This window comes from Colossoma macropomum, unplaced genomic scaffold, assembly GCF_904425465.1.
Source record: "Colossoma macropomum unplaced genomic scaffold, Colossoma_macropomum, whole genome shotgun sequence".
NCBI lineage: Eukaryota > Metazoa > Chordata > Actinopteri > Characiformes > Serrasalmidae > Colossoma > Colossoma macropomum.
The window spans coordinates 6,082,895-6,105,793 of NW_023494799.1; the positions used below are offsets into that span (position 1 = coordinate 6,082,895).

Sequence of the window (22,899 nt, forward strand, 5' to 3'; positions counted from 1 at the left end):
CGCCTGGCAGCTCGCTAATGTCTTCACTGTTCACATGCAGTGCACCAGCACAGCAGGGCTGCTCTGGGGGCTGAAAACAAATCACCCTCATGATCGACAGAGACAAAACCCTCGTGGTAACAAACAGAGACAAAAGACAAAAGGAAAGAAAGGCAACATAAGTGGAACAGCCTTGTGAATATCTGACCCAACACGGATTCGGTCATGATAACGATTGTTAATTCTAAGCATTGTGAATTTGACCATGATTCGTTTCAGTTCTGATTGATTACTTTAGTATGATTCTGCATTGTTTTTAAAAATGCAGTGTGAATTTATTTTGGCGAATGCATCATGTATTGAATGTGATATGCCAGTAATATGCCAGAATCAAGTTGAAACACCACTTCAAATCAGTTCATCCAGGCAGTTTTATACCTTTAAAGATGAATCTCACTGATTTTTCATGCATGATTTCTGCATAATTCAATCAATGAGATGTAAACAAAGTGATAGGAACCTGAGGTCACAATGTCTACAACACAAATATAGCCACTTTATTCACTATCCAACCTACATACATGTCTTATGTAAAGTCAGTAATGATAAAATAGTGGTAAATCTGACTAATACGTTTTTTTTTTGGTAGAATATTTTGCCTTATAATGCCATATTTCATGTAATATCTTTCCGTGAGCGAGCCTTTACAACGGGGTTGTCAAACTCAACCAGTAAAAGGGCTGTATTAAAAAATCTCATCAAATCTGTGGGCCAGAGAAAAAAAACATTTTATTCCATTTTAAATTAATGTGCTGTAACCTGAACTGGGCATTGTTTATTCAAAATGTTCAAAAACTTCAACAGTAAAATACAGACACTTGTAGTAGACCTTGAAATATTATATTGACACTTGAAATATTCAGAATTTTAACGTCCCCAGGAGCTCAGTCTTTTAAACCTACCTATTTGCTTTAACTAGACATATAACATCCATTCTTTGCTTCAAGTTCATTAAGACTTGGGCTCAATTTCTGAGCTGCTGAGTTGATGTTAAGTGTTTATATTGGCTGAACTGCAGCTGAAATGCATTTTAGTGATATGACTGGTGTGGAGCTGCACAGAATTGTGTAGAATTGAGGTGTAATCTCTGACCCATACACTGTTGTTGGGGTAGGAGAGTTGGAGCGCATTACGTTGCAGTGCATGCTGGGGACTGTAGTGCAGCACTTTGTGAAACGCGCTAATATTAATGGAAAATTAAAATGCTGTGGCGAACCAGATAGGATTGTGTGGCGGGCCTGATCTGACCCACGGGCCTTGCGTTTGACACATGGGCTCTAGAGGCATTAAACGCTTCAGACGTCTGGTTCCTATCACCACCACTGTGAACAATTCTCTACAATTGTTGTAATTTCTCTAGACTAGTGCATTTCCACTCTGAATTATTTTGTTTACATCTTAATGACTTGATCATGCATTAAAATGGAACCTTTACAAGATATTTGCATTGCATGATTCTTTTAAAAGGGTACTTTGCTTTTGCAGGTGCATTCGACTTTCATTCGAGTCTGCGTGTTCCGCTGTAGCACGCTGTGTTTAAAGGAGTCTATAGTAAGATTTATATCCATCTCTGATTCCTCACAATAAAAAGGATTCAAAAAAGCACTTTGGGTGAAAAAGGTCCAGCAGGATTCCTCTCAAAATGCGTCTGTGGGCACTTAGCCGGAGATGTATGGAGTAGCTTGGACAGCCCAGGGCTTGGTCGTAAAGCGATGAGCATTTTTTGCCCTCTCCACTAAAGCATTACCTCAGAGAATAAATAAAACAGCGTCTCTGCACACTTTCTCCTCTCGCTCTGCAGTCGGGGGCTATGAAAAATGCATGGGAGCCACCGTGTTTTTGCCCCCCCCCCCCTGCCCTGCTCTGGGTCAGGCTTAGGCGCAAAACCTGCATGCTGAATGGCTGGCAGGTTCAGAGAGGTTCTCGCCGCCAGGAGGACCTCGCTGACCTGCTGCAGAAGGCATGCGCGTCTGTGTGGAGTGCAGCATGACAGATAACCACATGTGCTAGCTGCTGTGCTGAGATTTAATGTGCTCAGCCCGGGGCATCAGTATGTAAATTAAATTTGATGCATATGCATATGCTTGTGTGCATACATTTGTGATTAGTTTGAGTGCTGAGATTCCCCAGCTGGGTAAACAACATGGAATCAGGTTGTCTTTAGAGGTCATAAGAGTTGGCCTGGACCAGTGCGAAGGAAAACCCACCAATTTATAGACCCACAAATCTGTAAGACTGTCATGTTGAACATCATACAGTTCTCAACCAGAAGGCATGCAGTGAAATTTAACAGGGACTTTAGAGTGCCCAGCCAAAAATGAATGTGTGTTTCGAAACAGTTACTTGTTTTCTGGAATTTCTGATCTATTATGCCTTATTTTCTCAAAATAAGAACAGAGTAATAACTTATTTTTCACTGTTTTAAAGAACAAAACGATGTGAACTCATTACTAAGTCAAATTTCAAGGAAATGAGACATTATTTTGAAGTAAGGAGTCACAAAGTGAACCAGAACTTTTACCAGGCTTTCTACCAGGCATATGTTAATTGTGAAGTTGCACCTGCACAGCAGTTCTTAAAAGGTAACCAGCTGAATTGGCTGCCTTGCCAGGTCAAAGTGTCAGTAAACTGTCGGTATAGCCCCTCTTTTTATAAATCTGTCCCTAGATCTGCTTTTGATTATTAGGGCTTGAAGAATGCTATAGGATGTTGATTGCTTACGGCTGAAAATATTCCAAAGTTTGAGCTCTCTTGCTGGTTATTTCATAAAGAATAACACAACAAAGATGAAACACTATATTTGAGGGTCGCCTCTGTTGTTGTCCCCCTTTCAGAGATATGACCATGTTTTAATTAAATATATATGTGTATACAATATAAGGCTCACTGTGACTAGACAATTGATGATTAACATAAGAGTTATACAGTGAGGACCCAACATTAGCCTAGCACAGCGCTCATCTCTGCCATACACTGTTCTGTTCAGGTAATAAAATAATAACATGCAAATAAATGCAATATTATTATATGCAACTTGTGTTACGGTCACTTTTAAACAAACTTTGAGTGTAAAAATGAGGAAAATCCAAAAATCTGAATAAAAAAGTCTGAAAAAAATGGGAAGAAAAAACAGGATTTGGGAAAAGTAAAGCAGATTAGTTATTTTAGGTCTTTTCTATTGGTTCATTACGTGTTCACACAATGCAAAAGGATGGCTGGCATTTTCAAATGGTGTAAATAAAAAATGTTTATGTATTTGTTGAAAAGTTTTTATATGATACTGACAATATGTAACCTGACAGACAACCATGTTTGGCCTGCACTGCACTGAACAGACAGATAAGGACTACACTCTCTTTCCCACCTTTCTCAATGAGAGGACTCTCAGTCGTGGGTGGCTGTGAACCTGGGCACTAGAAAAATGCAGCAGTTGTAATATTTAGTGGCCAACTGTGCCATTGGAGATTATTCTTTGAATTCAAATCATTACTATAATTGTCATTATTGTCACCCAAAGTGAACATAATATCAGAATTACGTAACGCCAAAGATAAACTGTCCTAAGATTTCTGTACATCCATTGTAATCAATTGTAACAAAGTGTGTCCTGTCGCTCTCTTGGCAGGTGAGCATCTGCGAGTGTGTCCGCAGGGATACACCTGCTGCACCAGTGCCATGGAGGAGACCCTGTCCAACCTGAGCCGCAGGGAGTTCGAGGGGCTGGTCAGAGAGGCCGGACGCTCCATCCAAGCTTCACTCAATGCCCAGTACAGGAGCTTTGACAGTGAGTAGAGAAGCACTCAACCACAACACAAGCATACAATCATACTGATGGTGAATCGCACTTCACTTTGATTTGGAATTGATGAGTATTGTATTGTAAACCAGGCGACACGGTGGTGCAGTGTGTAGCGCAGTCACCACACAGCAAGGAGGGCCTGGGTTCGGTTACCCGGCCGGGCGACCAGGGTCCATTCTGTGTGGAGTTTGCATGTTCTCCCCGTGTCTGCATGGGTTTCCTCCGAGTTCTCCAGTTTCCTCCCACAGTCCAAAGACATGCAGTCAGGCCAACTGGACATGCGTAATTGCCCCTAAATTGTATATGTCTGTGTGTCTGCCCTGCGATGGACTGGCAACCTGTCCAGGGTGTTTCCTGCCTTCCGCCCAATGACCACTGGAATAGGCTCCACCATCCCCAACCTCCCCTGCCCCTCTGCAACCCAGAGGGATAAGCGTTTTGGAAATGTGTGTCTGTATTGTAAACCCACTTTAAAGGATCCATTCTTTGCCTTAGCACTTGAAAGTGGAAGTACATTTTGAAAATGTCCGCAAGTGCTTTGACGTGGATACCTGGTTGGAGGCTAATTCATGTGGATTTATTAGCAAAGAAAAAAGTTAGATGTATTAATACGCATCTAGATCAGTGACTAGCAGTCAGGATTTGCTGAGCATCATAGGAATTCCCAGCAGTTGAGTAATATATTTGAATAATGCATGCTGGGCATTGTAGTGAGTGAATACTGATGGACGAAAACACTAAAAAATATCTTATTACATGCTAGTTTTAGGGCATTTTCACACCTGAAAGTCTGGACCAAGATCCAAACCAAAGCTCATGTTTTTGTTACATTGTATACATTTGATCCAGTTAGTTTTGGTTTCACATTTCAATTTAAAGTGCACTAAAGAACTTTGCATGACACACCTGCGTCCTGTCGTTTTCACCTATGTGGGCTGCGTCTCCCTATACTTGACACTGATTGATTTGTAGGGGTGCATGTGTCTGATGCCGGCGTGTGGTCAATTCGGCAGCTAGCCATTTCCGTTTGAATGGAGAAAAATGAATATCCTCTCTCTTTTATCTTCTCAGAAAATAAAGTAGAAGTTTCGGCATTTTTATGTGTTTTTTGAAGTTGACGTTTGACTTTTTCGTTGGACCAAATCACAGTTAAATATCTTGTCTCCTCATGAGCTGCCATGGCCCATTTCCTCTTCTCTCCAGGTTCTTTTTCTTCTTGGGTGATGACAGCCTGCCTCAACTTCCTGTAATTGGCCAGAAAGTCTGAACCATCCAAAAAAGTGTTTTCACACAGCAAACGAACCAAACCATGGTTCAGTTTGATCTGGACCAAGACCACCTATTTTGGTCTGAACAAATATAGGTCCTTTGGTCCAGACCATGGTCCAAGGCACCTTTCACACCTGCTATTTTGGTTCGGACCATTAGCACGGGGTATAGTGGAAAGATAGGAGTGTGCTTACATGCACTTAATAATCTGATAACTGCAGAAAATCAGATTTAGTCAGTAATCCGACAGTAAAACGCGTTTACATGCACTTGGGTAATCAGATAATGGGGAAACTCCAGGTCTGCATGAGTCAGACAGTAATCAGATTTCTGTTTTGCAACCAGCCAATAGACTCACAGAAGAAGACAAGACGTAAACATAACATAAAACTCAAACTTCATGCCGCAGCTTTTTTTAAACTTAGCGCCACTTTACCTAAAAATATGAACATATATCATCTAGAAGATGAAGAATATTTAAATCCTTCACTTCGTCAAGCATGTAGTCGGTTTATGGGGCTGGAATGGGGGCGGGTTGTTCTTTAAACGGAAAATAATAAAAAAAAAATGAATAGTATGCATTTGGTTTCAGCATCGCTCCAAAAGTGCTTGGCTGCCACCTTGCGGCAACACTGCTTGCTTATTTCCAGTACCGCTGTCTTTTTTCACACATGTGCAGACGGAGAAATCTGAAAGACATCAGAGTAAGAGTTTACATACACTGAGAAATCTGATTACTGAGCTAAAATCCAGCTCTCTTTATCAGATTTCTTAATCAGATTGCTAGGCCTTACTCCGATCTAAGAAATCAGAGTATGCTGTTTACATGACCATTTGAATAATCAGATAACCCCAGAAGTCAGAATATGATTGTAACATATGTGAACACGATCCTTTGAGTCTGAAATTGGGACATTTTGCAGTTGTCAGAAGGGGCGAATCGAACCTCAGAATTGATGAGCCCCCCATTGTGGGCCAGGCATAAACCACTGTATCACTAAAGGCACTTTTGCCTTCTTCTAGAACTTGAGAATAAGTTTTTCTACCAGTAATTATCCCATAGGACTTAAGACGTTGCTGAGCTGACCTAAATCTTAACTCCAAATGTAATAAGGACTGTTTCTGGCTCTAATTATACTTGAAGCATGTCTGAGAAGGCTGTGAAAGCTTCTGTCCTGACCCCGACATTATTTTTTTTCCGTGTAAACTTGACAAAGGCCAAAGTACAGGGGGCAGCAGAGAGGCGAGGCAAAGGATGTTTAGAGGGTTTGCCGTCCAGCAGGACTGAGCCCAGCCTCCACTTTATCACCAGTGCTTTCTCATTCAAATTCATCTGGTTTGGATTAGCGTTTTTATGCTCGCCCTTTAAGAGCACCTGGCCAAATGAACAGTAGAGGTGAAGGGTGAGGACTTTGAAGCGCACATTCTCTCCTGGTTTGTGTCATAGTAAGTGCAGATTAAAGAGAAAAGGAAATGTTCTTGCTCTGTCACACCAAGTGACCCTGTAGGAGCCCATGCAGGCGCCTTTCATGGCCCTCTCCAGCAGTCCCCCATTAAAACATGATAAACTATGATAGACTGTATCCGGCAGTAATGACAAGAAACTTAGCAGGAGGCGAAGTACCCTTCATGCTGTATAAAGCCATTCTTTGAAAAATAAGATATATTGCGTGTGGAGGTCATTGTATGGGTGATTTCAGTCAGTGAGGCAGTGTTAGGGAACCAGCATTGTGCATTCACAGCCTGCATTGGTCCAGCCATGAGCACTAAGAACTTGCTTTAAAAGTAAGATGTTCACACAGCCACTCGTTGGTTACAAGTTCCATGAAGCATTAGTTTTGTGCCACTTGAAAGCAAGTAGTCTCTTTTGTGAATAAAATATTTTTCCCCATATTTCTGTTATCAGAAAAACTGGGACGATGCTGGCTCTCTGTGTGAAAGGTTGTGACTCTGTGTTGAGCTGCTACAGAGCAATGAGGGCTGAAAAGGCAGTGAGGCCTACTGTGAAAACTACTCACACTTCTCCACAAAGACAGCCAAGCTGAGATCAAACTGCAGCTTTCTTCATATAAACATGTTATATATACTTTTTGCATGTTGTGAGTTTCCTGCAATGTCATTTTTGGACTACACAAAGCAACTCAAAAACAACCAAAGTCACATGCAACTCATTTGATAACGCCACTAGTTAGCAAGTTAGCAGCTCATATTTTTCATACACTGTATCATTCTCACTGTATAAAGTCATGTCCAATGCTGATTTCAGGTAAATAAAGGGTTATTTACCTGAAATCAGCATCGGACATGATGCTGTTTAATTCATCCATCCACATGGTTGCAACTGTTTCAAGTGAGTTGCAGGACTCTACCTGATACAACACAATTGAAAGTTAGTTTCATGTAGGTTTTAAGCGACTAAAGTTGTGTGAAAGTTTCTTTAACTTTATTAACTTAAACTTTATTGACTTTATTGTCATATTGCCAACCAGGACAATATACAAAACCATCCCAACAAACCAGAGTGCAACTGATGTCTGAGGCCTACACCATATGTCCAAGATGTTTGCGTGTTAGTCTTAGCCCATAAATCTGACCGCTTCCCATTTTGAACGGCGTTTATCTCTTTCCATTTCTTAAATCCTTTAATCTGAACAAGTTGCCATGTGCTATCTGATGCCATTTAACCGCCTTCCCAAAAGCAGAGACATGCCGCTCCAAAACACAGACAGAAAACAAGTTTTCCCTTTTATCTTTTCAAAGGAAATTCAGCAGCTATGATTCAGCACTCGCTCCGAACTGTTCACTCGCTTGTTTCTCTCGGGACGGCTTCTGAGCTGGAGGACAAAGCTCAAATACTTTCACACACCCTTCATCTGCTCCCAAGACACACGCATGTTTACCATGGCACTTTAAAAACTCTCCTGGCATCACAACCCAACGACAGATAGCTCTTTGAAATATTCAGAAGAGAGGCGCCAGTCAAAAAATACTGTATTATATGTTCGATGAAAGATTCATACTTCTTACACAGTACTCTTAGGGAAATAACTCACCAGTGACTACTGATGGATCCTTTTTGGAAGGCCAGAGAATGGACCTCTAAAATGGTCTGAAACCACCAGGGACATTTGAAGTCAAGCCCATTCAGCAGAACTTAATTTTCAGTCTAATATATCAAAAATACCCCTAGAAATGTGTGGTAAGTGAAAAGCATGGCCTGTGAATTAGATTCAGTACAGTCTCAGAGCTGCCTAAATTAAATTGACCCCAGGCCTGGTGACCGTTTTGATGTGAGCCTGTCTGAAACCCATTTCATGCAGACTGGAGCCTGACTGATATGTTGTTTGGCAGGATCGGTATTGCCACAAACCTCACAGATAAAGCGGAAAACTTTATGGGCAGATTGTTTTACATTGTAATGAACATAAGATACACCAGATGTGAGGAGACTCACTCATTTCCAGGGATGATTAATGATTATCTTCTTTACAAAGTCTATACAAAGATTTTGCCAGCTATCGCTTGCCTTTATTATAGCCATTCAAGCTACCACAAAACACCATCATGGTTACAGTAACACAAGCATGTAAAATGCACCCAAATCTAGACTTTAGCATTAAAATAACATTCCAGATAGCAAGCATATATTGGTCCGCAGGTTTGATAAGGTCAGCACCCTACTGATCGCATGCCACTGCTGGTCCACTCTAGTGGGCCACTGGGCCACTATCCTCTTGCTATTTAAGATATTTGAAATGTGAAAATTTCCCAGAGAAATCGATATACAAACATCAACTAGCCTACTAGCCTATTTCACTGTAGCTTCTATAACCAGAGGGAAAAGAAAATTGCAAGACAGCACATGATTAATCAGCTAGTTTCTTACTATAACAACTGACAGCATAACAGCAGGTAAACGCTAATTAACCAGAGTTCTACTATGCAGGGATGTTTAGGAAGAATGGCTACCCAAATGGAAAATATATTCCAAATGTATTTATCATAAACACCGATCAGGCATAACATTATGACCACCTCCTTGTTTCTACGCTCATTGTCCATTTTATCAGCTCCACTTACTATATAGGTGCACTTTGTAGTTCTACAGTTACAGACTGTAGTCCATCTGTTTCTCTGCATACTTTGTTAGCCCCTGTCAGTCAGGACCCCCATGGACCCTCACAGAGCAGGTACTATTTGGGTGGTGGATCATTCTCAGCCCTGCAGTAACACTGACGTGGTGGTGTGTTAGTGTGTGTTGTGCTGGTACAAGTGGATCAGACACAGCAGTGCTGCTGGAGTTTTTAAACACTGTGTCCACTCACTGTCCACTCTATTAGACACTCCTACCTTGTCAGTCCACCTTGTAGATGTAAAGTGAGAGACGATAGCTCATCTGCTGCTGCACATTTTGTGTTGGTCACCCTGTAGTCCTTCATCAGTGGTCACATGACGCTGCCCACAGGATGCTGTTGGCTGGATATTTTTGGTTGGTGGACTATTCTCAGTCCAGCAGCAACACTGAGGTGTTTAAAAACTCCAGCAGCACTGCTGCATCAATTTTACCCAGTGTTCCACTTACCCCAAATGTGGTTAATCAGCCAAGACATGATTAGAGTTCAAATTTTGCTTCTTTAGTTTAGAACTGAAGCAGCAAGGCTAACGTTGCTAACAAACACTAGGGCCCATAGAAAAAATAGCTCAAATTTCACTTGTTTCTGTGAAAATACATCCGCAAAACTTCGCTCAACCCACTTAAACTGCGTCCAGGTCTTCATTAAGGTTGCGCAGACTGGCTGATGTGGTTTAGAGCACAGTAACTTACTGTGAGCTGTAAAAATGAACAAAACTTCACCACCACAGGCAGCCATTTCACACAACACCAGGGCTGGTATTCACAAAGCAGGGCTGATTTTGGATCAGGGCCCATTTTCAGAAAGCTTCTCAGAGTAGAAGTGCTGGTCTCGGACCAGATTCCTCTGTTATTTACTGTGACTTTACTGACAGGAACGGATCCTAGATCAGCGCGTCTACTCTGAGAAGCTTTATGAAAATGGGCCCTGATCCAAAATCAGCCCTGCTTTGTGAACACCAGCCCTGTATTCATGAAAACGAATCCAGGTTCTTTAATATTTATGACAGTCATTTGTCACAAACACTGATTCTAGATCAGCAGTCCTACTCCAACAGACCCTGTGGCTAAAATGGCTCGCTGCAGCGTTCAGCTACAGAATGAAGTTTTGTTCTTTTTTATAGCTCACAGTAAGTCATACTAAACAACACTGACAGGTTGAGACAAGCATTGATGATGTTTTTTTGCAGAAACGATATTGGCGGCTTGGGTGACTATTGAGTTTCTATTGTTTGTTAGCAATGTTAGCCTCACCGCTCCGGTTCTAAACTAAGTTGTCTAAACATGTCTTGGCCGATCAGCTGCACCTGGGCTTAGTGGAAAGTAGTGTAAATTAGATTTTTCACCAGAAGCAATTCCTTTGAGATGGAAAAAAGCAGGAAGAACTCAGCAAATTGGTTTATTCTGTATTGTAAGAGCACAAGACAAATTTCATTTTGGGATATTTATTATTATTATTGATATTGGAGTTTTGTTTTTTTTTAAGTGTTAGAAATCTAGTGGGGGCTGGCCTTCTGGCCCCCATTACTATGCCCCTGATTTGAAGAGAACCGAAAACCTGTTATTTGAAAAGAATTGATGAAAAATGAGTGCTGATTAACATAAACCAACAAAACGCCTAATACAGTATTTCTGTTATCAGAGACTCTGTTATCTTATTATTTTAGGTTTATAACTGTTTATTTGAGTTGAAGAAAGATTATATTTGACAGTTCACTCACTGACAATTGACAATCAGTAAAGTGTTTAACTAAAACATCTGTAGTCTGTTTAATTTTTGACCATATTAAATTATATCAGCCAATATTATTTGTCATTTGATTTTGTAGCTCCCTAAAATCGTTATCAGTATCAATTAAACATGTTCATATCACTCTAGCCGCTTGTGATGTTTTCCTCCACAGCATATTTTCTGGAGCTCCTGAACGGATCTGAGCGCTGGCTGGAGGAAGCTTTCGTTAAAGCTCTGGGTACTGTGTATGGGCCCAATGCGGGAGTCTTCCGAGACCTCTACTCAGACCTGCGGCGGTACTACAGGGGTGCGGCGCTGAACCTGGAGGAGGCGCTGGATGAGTTCTGGACGCGTCTGCTGGAGCGTCTGCTGAAGGCCTCCGACCCGGCTGCTGCCTCCCTCATCTCAGACGACTTCCTGGAGTGCGCGTCCAAGCAGACCGAGACGCTGCGTCCGTTCGGTGAGGCTCCTCGCGAGCTGAAGGGCCGGCTGGTGCGCGTGTTCATCACTGCCCGCACCTTTGTCCAGGGCCTGAACATGGCCGGAGAGGTCGTGAGGAAGGTTTCTCAGGTACACTGAGCACTATTTCTTAAATTTGTATCACGGTTTGTTTAAACTAATGTTTGTTTAAACATCATGTTCTTTGGTCACTGTGTTCTGAATGAGCATTTAGCCCTATGCTGTGAAAATTTGTAGCATAAAACTATTATTTACCTATAGAGTTATAGCTGAATTCTGGCTGTTCTAGTTGTCTAGATATCAGCTATCTACTCAAATACTCAGTTAACTGGTCCAGTTGCCAGTATTCAATACTAAAATTACTATTTAAGTATTCTTTATGTTTCATTACGCAAAGACAGAGAAAATATACAGACCAACAAGTCCGTAAAACGGCGATTGTAACGTGACTGAGAATTGTGGAAGTTTTGTTTTTGTGTACTTGAGCATCATATTAAACTTATTACACATACTACAAAATACAATTGGCTTGATTTCAGCATGTTGCCAAGGATGCATCAGAGCATGACTTTTTCGCTTATTAGGTGTTAGCTAGTTACAGTTTTGTAAAAAGTATATGCCCCCTCTCCCAATTTCTGCATATTTTTCACACTTCAGTGTTTGAGATCATCAAACTACTTAATATTAGACAATAAAAACCCAAGTAAACACAAAATGCTGTTTTTAAATGCTGATTTCATTTACTGAAGGAAACATGCTGTTCAGTCCTACCTGGTCCTATGTGAAAAAGTAGCTGCTAAATCAACCAGTTAACCAAATTAAATTGACAGTTGGGTTCAATTTCACTAGCCATACCCAAACATGATTACTGCCAGACCTGCTGAATCTAAACATCACTTAAACAGAACCTGTCTGACAACGTGAAGCAGCTAGAATGTCTCAAAAAGCAGCACATGATGCCAAGTTTTACATAGATTCAAATACAGATGCAAAACAAAGTTATTGAACTCTACCAGTTTGGAAAAGGTTGCAAAGCCATTGCTGGGGCTCTGGGACTCCAGCAAACCACAGTGAGAGCCATTATCTAAAAAAAGGAGAAAACTTGGAACAGTGGTGAACCTTTGCAGGAGTGGCTCGCCTAACCAAAATTTGACCAAGAACACATCGATGACTCCTCCAAGAGGTCACAAAAGAACCCAGACGAACATCTAAAGAGCTGCGGGCCTAACTTGCCTCAGTTAAGATCAGTGTACATGATTCCACAATAAGAAAGACACTGGGCAAAAATAGCATAGATGGGAAAGTTGCAAGGGCGAAAATCACTGCTGACCAAAAAGGACACAAAGGCTCGTCTTACATTTGCCAAAACACATCTAGATGATCCCCAAGACTTTTGGGACAATATTCTATGGACTGATGAGTCAAAGGTGGAACTTTTTGGAGGACATGGGTCCCGTTACATCTGGCGTAAAGCTCACACTGCATTCCAGCATAAGAACATCATACTAACAGTGAAACATGGTGGTGGTAGTGTGATGGTCTGGGGCTGCTTTACTTCTGCAGGACCTGGACAACTTGTCATAATTGATGGAATCATGACTTCTGCTCTCTATCAGAAAATCCTGATGGAGAACATCTGTCCGTCAGTTTGTGACCTAAAGCTCAAGCGCAGTTGGGTTATGCAGCAGGAAAATGATCTGAAACACGCAAGCAAGTCCACCTCTGAATGGCTCAGAAGAAACAAAATGAAGGTTTAGGAGTAGCCCAGTCAAAATCTAGACTGAAATCCCATCTCAAGACTTTAAATGGTCAGAAAAGTGCAAAAACCCTCCAATGTAGCCAAATGAAAACATTTCTGCATAAAAGAGTGGCCAAAATTCCTCCACAGTGATGTAAAAGACTCATTGCAAGTAATTGCAGTCGTTTGATTGCAGTTGTTACTGCAGAGGGTGGCACAACTAGTTGTTAGGTTTAGGGGGGCAATTACTTTTTCACATGGGTGATATAGGTTTTGAAAAAATCGTTATCTTCAGTAAATGGAATGATCATTTCAAAGGTGTATTTTGTGTTTAGTTGTATTGTCTTTATCTTATATTAAAATTAGTTGGATGGTGTGAAATGTAAGTGTGGCAAATTAACAAAAATAGAAGAAATCAGGTGAGGGGCAAATACTTTTTCATGGCACAACCATAATCACTACTGTCAACAAAAATTAAAATTGAAAGGTAAAATAATCACAGGCGAGTTCTAAGATTATATGCGTTCTGCTCTTTATCACATCTTACCATAGTGTTTTTACAGGCAGTTGTGCTGACTGTCTTGTTTTAATGCCTAGGAGGTCATTTTTGGTCAGTATGTGAAACTGCACATGCAAAATTAAAAAAAAAACAAAAAAACATAAAAATAGATGTGATACATGCTGAAAAAACTCCAAAATATCTGTATATTCCAGAAAAAAATGCTCGGCTGTTCCTTTGACGATAAGGTTAATGAAGAAAACCATCATGAGGTTAATGAAGAAAAAAGTCATTAAAACGTAATGGGTCAGCTGGGACTCCTTAGTTTGTCTATGAGCTGTCCCATGCTGGTTACAGCAGCCTAAGCACTCTCTGAAGGCTGTGCTTCATATTTCTCTTATTGATGTACTGCAGAAAAAGAAGCATGGACTTTGATTTAATGAGTGTTAAATTTGTCCCAAAAAGCTTTAGAAATAAAACACATTGCGTGCCTGCCAATGTTCTCCTGAGTGAAACTGTACAAGGAAATTTAGTCCAGAGCAGCTGTCCTTCCTCTCTAAAAGCTAAAGCTCGCAGCTCCCTTGATGAATGAAAATAGGGCGCAATGCGACAGCTCTCTGCTTTAAGAGACTACCTACAGAGCAGGAGTAAACCCTCCCGCATACCAGTGTCTCCCTCATGATTAGGCCAACGTATCAGGACAGAATATTGCATTATGTTGTGATAATGGATTAAATCTGTGTTACAGAGGCCGAATCAGAGCTCTGCTGTCAACCTTTAAACACTTTCTATTATTAATAAATAAACAGCCTACAATATGTTTAGTTTGCCAGTTTGATTTGACTGTGATTCGTTAAAAAAATTATTCAATGCAAGCATGATTTGATTATTATTTTATTTGAATCAAAAATGATTTTAAAACTGCACTGAATGTACAAAGATGCCTGGCCAAAATATTTGGGCATACTTTATTAACGTTTTTTTCTAATTGATTAAAAAATAAAATCAATGCAGCTGAGTTGCAACCTTGACTTAACTCAGACTGGAAAGAGTTTGTTTTAATGGAAACATTTTTTGAATTTCTCTTGACTGGAGTGTAAAACCTCCAGGCTCAGTCAAACTCTGCTGATATGGTGCAAAGTCTCCCGGCTCATGACCAAGTCAAACTCCTTCGCTGCATTGTGAATTGTCCCAGCCCCACTGCTTAGTCAGACTCTATTGCCACATCACAAAGTTTTCCAGCCTGCAGCTCAGCCAAATGCCACCATTGTGGTTAAAAATCTTCCAGCCTGTGGCCCAGTCGTGCGCCACCCCCGCAGTGAAAACTCTCACGGCTCGGGGCCCAGAAAAACTTCACTACCAAGATGATGTCTCCCAGCCTGTGGCCCAGCCAAACTCTGCCACTGTGATGAAAACTCTCACAGCCCACAGCCCAGCTAAACTCCACCAATGTGTCTTACAGCTCATGGCCCAGCTAAATTCCGCCACTGAAGTGAAAAGTCTCATAGTCCATGGCCCAGCCAAACTCCACCAATGTGGTAAAAAGTCTCCCAGCCCATGGCCCAGCCAAACTCCACTAATGTAGTAAAAAGTCTGGGAGACTTTTTGGCCCAGCCAAACCATGGCCCAGCCAAACTCTGGCACTGTAGTGGAAAGTCTCATAGTCAGTGGCCCAGCCAAGCTCCACCAATGTGGTAAAAAGTCTTTCAGCCCACGGCCAAGCCAAACTATGCCACTGCGGTGAAATGTCTGCCAGCCTCCAGCCCAGTCAAACTCCGTCCCATGGCCCAGGTAAAGTCCGCCACCATGGTGAAAAGTCTTCCAGCCCGTGGCCCAGTCAAACTCCGCCATCACAGTGGCATTCTCAGTTGACAGTGGGAAAAATCCCCAGTTAGTGGGAAATTTTCAAAACTACTAAAACTAAACTAAAAACATACCACAAACAGTACAAAACATACGAGAAGTCCATATAAAGCAGCAGGAAAAATGCACAGTGTTCTTACAATGGATGTGACCATGCACCAACTTTTATTTCTTGCAGCTCTCCATGAGACTTCTTACCTGTTTCTGTTACAGATAAATGTTCAAGATTACAGTGTCCATTAGCAACGTGAAGAAACTGACATAAAGAATGTCTCTTTCAGGTCCCTCTGACCCCTGAGTGTAACCGTGCCATTATGAAACTGGTGTACTGTCCGCACTGCCGCGGCCTGGGCTCGGTCAAACCCTGCGCCAACTACTGCAAAAACGTCATGAAGGGCTGTCTGGCTAACCAGGCTGATCTGGACACAGAGTGGCAGAATCTCGTGGGTTAGTGAGATGCACACAAACACACTGATGTACACAATGTATTATTATCTTTGTGAAGTTTTTCCAACATGTTTCACTATGTAAATACTGGTACATCACTGTCTTCACCCAAATCCATTCCTACCCTTAACCTCAGTAAAAAAAAGGAATCCTTTGGCTTGTTTAAGGTTTTGGATTGAACAAAAGAACATATTTTTCTTCATGAGAATCAGCAAAATGTCCTAACATTTGCCTGAATTTACATAATTTCCAACTACTGTAGGAACATTTTGTTCCCCCAGAAGCAGCCATAATTCATACCCGTCTTTTCTCATTTATAAAAGTCTAGAAAAGCCTTACACTCACTTGTAAACGAGTGCAGCTGTAAAAAGGTGTTTTATAAGGAAATTAAATGTTGAACTCGTTTACATGGGGCACTTGTAGTTCATCAGTGTGCATAAAATCACAGGGAAAATTTGGGAGCAAACAGTGACAATGCAATAAACAGATAATTAGAAGTCCCAATTTGGATGTTTTCATATCATACATTAAAAACTCTCTCTCTCCTCGGTCAGACACTATGCTGCAGGTGGCCTCTAGCTTTGGCACAGAGCCAAGCATGGACATTATTCTCCACTCGATTCCCGTACGCATCTCCGAGGCCGTGCTCCACATGCAGGAGAACATGGAGCTCTACACCAGCAAGGTCAGAGGAGTTCAAAGAAAAATTCTTTTTAAAATGTATTTCAGTTGGGTGCATTGATGGCTTTTTGTTGTTCATCAGAAACACGTGGATGAATTTTTGTTTTGATCGTGTGTGTGCTGTGCAGGTTTTCCAGGCTTGCGGGGACCGTGGAGAGGACGGCACACAGAGCTCAGTGTCTGAGGAGCCCAAAAAGAAGGAAAGCACAGTGACGCCGCTGGAGTACAAACCCAGCTCCACAGCTGCGGTCAGACTGGAGGTGCAGGTATGTATGTGCTAATACACTGACTCTTGTGGAACATTGTTGCTCCAACTCCAGCTCCCGTCAGTCTCATGACACCCGACTGAATTAGGGTGGTCATGATACCTGAAAGATAAACTGAAAGAAGTAGCATTACTGAGTCATAAGAAAAATACATGCTACAATATAGTAAGTATGCACTGCTCTAAGTTGGCCTGTAAAGCCTGGAATAATAATTTAAAAGTCATAGTTTTTTGGAACCCATGTTTACATATTAATGTCACACTCACAGACTCACAGGAAGAAAGTCTGACTCGAAGTTTAGGTCTCAAATGCAAAATCAACTTTATACTGATGAAGATATACTGACAGTAGTAGATAATTCACTCACATCCTTGGAAGATACATCCTTCACCAAGTTTTGACTGAGTTCTCTTTGCATACTCTTTCAATCCACTCACAATTATCAAATTGATTTGTCATATTGCAAAATGTTCTTATGCACATTGCATGCAGTTACACATTTCCACCAGAGGAGTCTACAAACCCCCAAAACTTGCATAGTGCCGCTTTAAATTAATGTAATAAGTAAGATGTTTTTGAAAGTTATAAGACGTGGACATACAGCAGGGTCCGAAGGTCCGAAGACCACACAGAAATGTATTTATTTTATTCATTTAAACGTTTCATTTAAACTTGGAGATTTCTAGACCTCTATTTAAACTTAAGCAAATGTGTGACATTGAGCATGTTAAGGCCTTTGTACAAAAAGGTAAGATTTTCTTTCAGTCTTATCCATTTCATTAAAGCTCATGTTCACATGACTGTCTGGTGGACTTGATCTAATTAGAGGTTTCTGTACAAACTTGTGGAGCTCGAGTTCATGATGTCATCACAGCAAAAGAGGGACAGAATGCCAAATACTAAATGTGTGTAATTTATGTAGATTCTACCTTTTAGTCAAATTGTTATACTCATAATATAATTTATAACTCAAAACTTAGTTATTAAATTAGAGAGGATTGCGAAATAGAAGCATTTTCACTAGTGGTCTCAGAGTTTTGGACCCCTACTGTATATAACTCTCATTACACTGTGTTTAAAACAGAAAAGGTGTAATATTTATTGTTGATTGTTTCTAGAAGCACATCACTGAACAAACCTTTTTCGGCAGTGTTTTTTAGATGTCCTGATTTGTTAATTAGATGTTTCTCTTCACATCCAAGTCAAATGATCATTTGATTAACCTATAGCCAGAATACAATGCATGTGTTTACATGCACTCAATAATCTGATCAATATCAGATTTCTGCAGTTATCTGATTATTCGAATGGTCATGTAAACAGCACACTCTGATTTCTTAGATCGGAGTAAGGTCTAGAAATCCGCTCAATAAATCTGATAAAGAGACCTGGATTTTAGCTCAGTAATCAGATTTCTCAGTGCATGTAAAGTTCTCAGTCTGCGCATGTGCAAAAACAGACCGCCGTATCGGAAATAAGCAAGCAGTGTTGCAGCGCAACACAGCAAAACACTTTTGGAGCGCCACTGAAACCAAGCACATGCTTGACGAAATGAAGGATTTAAATATTCTTCATCTTCTAGATGATGCATGTTCATAGTTCCAGGTAAAAAAAAAAAATTATGTTACGTTTACGTCACATCATCTTCTGAGTTTATTGGCTGGTTGCAAAGTAGAAGTCTGATTACTGTCTGACTCATGTAGACCTGGAGTTTCCCCATTATCTGATTACTCAAGTGCATGTAAACGCATTGATTGGATTACTGACAAAATCTGATTTTCTGCAGTTATCGGATTATTAAGTGCATTTAAACGCACTCGGTGTAATGAAAGCCTGCGTTATGTTGAATTCTCACTGTAATAATGTTCAAAAAGGCCTGAATTTTCCTCAATTTTTAAATAAAGTGTTAGATAAATCATTCTTAAAGGCATTGTAATAAAACAGCCTGATTAATTCTAAGGATATAGAGAAATAAGGAAATAGTACTGTAAAAATTAATTATGGTACATAAATATCGAAATTGGCCCTCTGATGTACAATATAGGCCTTTTAACACAAGTTAATGTAGCAAAACAGGTTATTCTGGACTATTTCTGTCAGTCAGTCAAAATGATTTACAACCACCAATTATGTAAGATTATTAATAAATGTGGAAATTATGAGTTATGAGGTTTTGACATGCCAGTGACAGTGTATTTGTCTGTATGTTGTTTGTGGTTTTGTACAGGTCTCAGACGTGTCCAGTAAACTGAAGGAGATGCAGCTGTACTGGATCCAGCTGCCTTCTGCTCTCTGCAACAGTAAAGCAGCATCTGGCTCCTCCAATGATGACAAGTGCTGGAACGGCATGGCCAAAGCCAGGTACCACGGCCGTTTTTCTCTAAGCACTTTATGCCAGTCTTCCTGTCAACAGTGGAGGCGCTTGAATCAGGAGGTTATGCAGTATTAATGTGCTTAATTCAGGTTTAAAAACCACATTTAACATTCAGACCACAGCTCACAGTCAATATGTCCAAGACTGGTCTCAAAACAACCTTTCAACCTCTCATCTTTTTTTCAGTCACGGTAATTTTATAGATTTTTTGCGGGCTTCTTTCACTGCCGTGGAACACCCCTTTATTGAATAGACATCACACATGATTAATCACTGTGTGTTTGTGTCTAAATGCACGTGTATGAGACAGAATACCAAGCTATCATTTTGAATCATCAATAATTCATTGAGGAGGGGCGTGTAAAATATTGTGCTTCTCCTAGGACAGATTGATATGCATAATTTGATGAAAGCATGAAAAATTCATGTGCTTACATTCGGGCACTGCATAGTACCTGCAGGCCAGATGCAGCCTCTAGTTTTAGTATTGTTTTCTATAACAATCTGAAGTTGATCTAATAAAGGCTTGTATAGAAATGTCATGGATTCAGACCAGAGCCTGTCTGCTGACTTTTCATAAAATTGGCCCTTTTGAATAATGGTTTGTTTATCCTGGGCTTAGACAGCAACCACAGGAACAGAATGATGCTGTAGTTGTGGAAAAATGACAAAAACAGAGCTCATGTGATGCCTGTAATTGATTTGGTTTAATAGGTACCTGCCTGAGATCATGGGAGATGGTCTGGCCAATCAGATCAATAATCCAGAGGTGGATATCGACATCACCAAGCCAGACATGACAATACGACAACAGATCATGCAGCTGAAGGTCATGTCTAATCGTCTGAAAAACGCCCTCAACGGCAATGACGTGGATTTCCAGGACACAAGTAAGTGGAATTTGAACAATAAGGGAAAAAGGGAATGGGCGTCGGTTATGAGTTATCTGTCATTGTGTCTGTGTTGGTATTATTTGGTATTATGAGTTTATGAGGTATGGCTGCACAATATGGATGAAAGAAAAACACATCGTGGTTGTGATAATGCCTTGCAGCATAGTAAAAACACATACAGTACAGACCTTTACACAGTATTTAATGTGTTTTCATTTCTCATCAAAATATGCATTTTCACTGTCAGAAAAACAAACAATATATCGCTGCTGTTGGGAGAAAACCTCGTATCTCCATTTTTGTCATTTTTCAGCTTGTGACATATTTTGAAAATACCTGTTTTCTTTTACATTGTGTGTAAATTTCATGATGAATAAACCAAAAGAAACAACCCAAAATGACTTGGGGGAAAAAAGTCTGGTTCCATTGACCTACATTAAAAGTAAAGTATGTTTTTTCCTTCTCCTGTAAAGTTACCATTTTTGAGGTATGAGGTTTTGTTCCGACAGCAGCGATACGTATATATTTATCATCAAATACGTATAATATCAGAATTTAGTGTGTCCACTCTTTACCTTTATTACGTCTTACATTCTTTTCAGGAGACTCGCTTTCAATTTCTCAAAGAAACCTGCAGCCACACCTCCAAAGTTCAGTCTTAGAAGTTGCATTTTCTGCTTCTCACAATCCAAGTACTCAAACACATTCAGTGATGTTGAGGTCTGGACTCTGGAGTGGCCAGTCCGTTGTTCTGAGAACAGTCTTTATCGTGCTGTAGAACGATTTTCTTTTCAGTCAGATCTTCCAGAGGGTACTGCATGATGTACTAAAACTTGTTTGTGCTTATCAGCATTCATGATGCTTCAGTCAAAAACAAATCATCAGCTCCAGATGTTGTTATAGGTCCTCAAACTTGCTAATTTTGGCTGTGTTTGATCAAAGCTTTAAATGTTTGGGAATATTTGTAGCCTCAGTCATTCTGAATGGAGTGATATGTTTACTTTAAAAATGAATAGGTCTAAATAGGTTTGCTTTAGATGGCCTTTTCTGACCAATGTGGACATTTTGTATTATAATGCCTAACAGTCACTTAATGACATTTATAAAATAGATAGTTCTGGTCCTAAAATCTGATTGGCTGAGCTGCGTTCAAAGCCGTTGTTAAATAAACAATATACACACACCTATGACGCCTAACAGCGACTGAACTCTGTATCACTGCACCATGGCAGGAAAATTCCTTGTGCTGTTAATGGAATGATCTTTGAGTCTAATGCTGCTCGCATGGACCACCAAGTGTAGTGATGAAGTAAGAACCTGTTTTTTGTTTAAACTGAGGGACTGACAACTTATGTTCTTAACTAGAACTAGGCTGGTCAGCTAGCTAACAGGCTAAAAGAGCCAACAGCCTAAATAGCTCCATCATTAATATCACAGGCTTGAATTAAAGTAACTACAGTATGATTAACTGTAAAACGGCAGTATACAAGTCTAAAAATGTCACTTGAATGTCTTACAAGCTTCAAATGTTCGTGTTTCAGTCAGAAGTCGCATCAAACCCAGACTGAATCCCAAACGGCTCCTTACTCCCTAAAGGAAGTTCTAACCTCTACAGCCAAATAGAACATCATTTATTGCATATGGATGTGTCTGAGTCCCAAATAACTAATTTTAGCTGTATTTTGCTCTGTTGGGCTGCAGGATCCAGTATTTAAATCCCTACGTAGTGCACTATGCAGGGAGCAGGGAGCCATTTGAGATTCAGCCCCAACACGAGCCTGTCGTGGCTTATTGCTTTAATATATATAATAGCAAAGTTAGCTGTTGAGAGCTGCTGTAACCCAAAACTGATTTAGTAATTTAAAAGAATATCAAGTACCACCCCAGGACTTTGCGGCAGTGGTACTGACCAGACCGTATGATTATCAAATTTCACTAAGTATGAAGGCTAATCTTGAATCGGTTATTGCCATTTGCATAGACCTGTATCTTACATCAGCGTTCTTACTCAGAGACGCTTTACGGCCCTTGACCTTAAAGCCGAACGCAGATGTTTCATAATTTCATCTTCTTCTCATTAACACCTGCAGGTGATGACATCAGCGGCTCCGGAAGCGGAATGTGCATTGAGCCGTCCTGTGTCCAAGGCGGGCCACCAGCATTTGGCCCAAAACAAGACCGAGCAAAACTGGACGCCTACGGCCCAGAGAACAAAAAAGTGAAAGGCTCTGGACGTCAGATTCAGCCCTGCATCTCCTTAATCCTGCTGCTGCTCATCAGCCTCCTCCTCAGACGGTAATGGAAACACAGTGCTGCCAAACTGGACGGTTTAGGGTGGGAGTTAGTGGAAAGGGTGGAGTTCTGAGGAAAAACAGTGGTAAGCTAACAAAATTGCCAAAAGAATGGACCTTTCATCTCCGAGAGAGACAGAGGGAGTGATGAAATCTTCTTTTTTAATTTTCTTTTTTTTTTTAATGTATGTCGAGTTTTTTCTCTGTAACTTTGAATGTCAAAAAAAAGTAACAACTTAGAGAAGATTGGTGGTTTTTTGTAATGGTAAACGTTTCTCAAGCCTCTTAAGCAATCTACCCAAGCCATCACTTAGTTTCCCTGTGTTTCATTTCACAATGCTCGAGTCATACAAGGTCATACTTACACAACCGTTCTTCTTTTGAGCACTTCACAAATAAAAATCATAATCATGGACA

The 22,899-nt window shown here is 40.6% G+C and overlaps 1 protein-coding gene across 1 annotated transcript in view; it reads left to right on the forward strand.

Annotated features, from left to right (window-relative positions):
* gpc1a (glypican 1a) overlaps window positions 1-22,514 on the forward strand; it is a 57,457-nt gene extending 34,943 nt beyond the window's left edge. Inside the window, exons 2-9 of the mRNA XM_036586458.1 lie at window positions 3,665-3,823; window positions 11,144-11,541; window positions 15,812-15,977; window positions 16,532-16,662; window positions 16,787-16,924; window positions 19,152-19,285; window positions 20,013-20,188; window positions 22,282-22,514. Of these exons, the coding sequence (XP_036442351.1) occupies window positions 3,665-3,823; window positions 11,144-11,541; window positions 15,812-15,977; window positions 16,532-16,662; window positions 16,787-16,924; window positions 19,152-19,285; window positions 20,013-20,188; window positions 22,282-22,490 (1,511 nt within the window). The 3' untranslated portion in view covers window positions 22,491-22,514. The remainder of the gene's footprint in view (window positions 1-3,664; window positions 3,824-11,143; window positions 11,542-15,811; window positions 15,978-16,531; window positions 16,663-16,786; window positions 16,925-19,151; window positions 19,286-20,012; window positions 20,189-22,281) is intronic.
* Window positions 22,515-22,899: the final 385 nt, after the last annotated feature.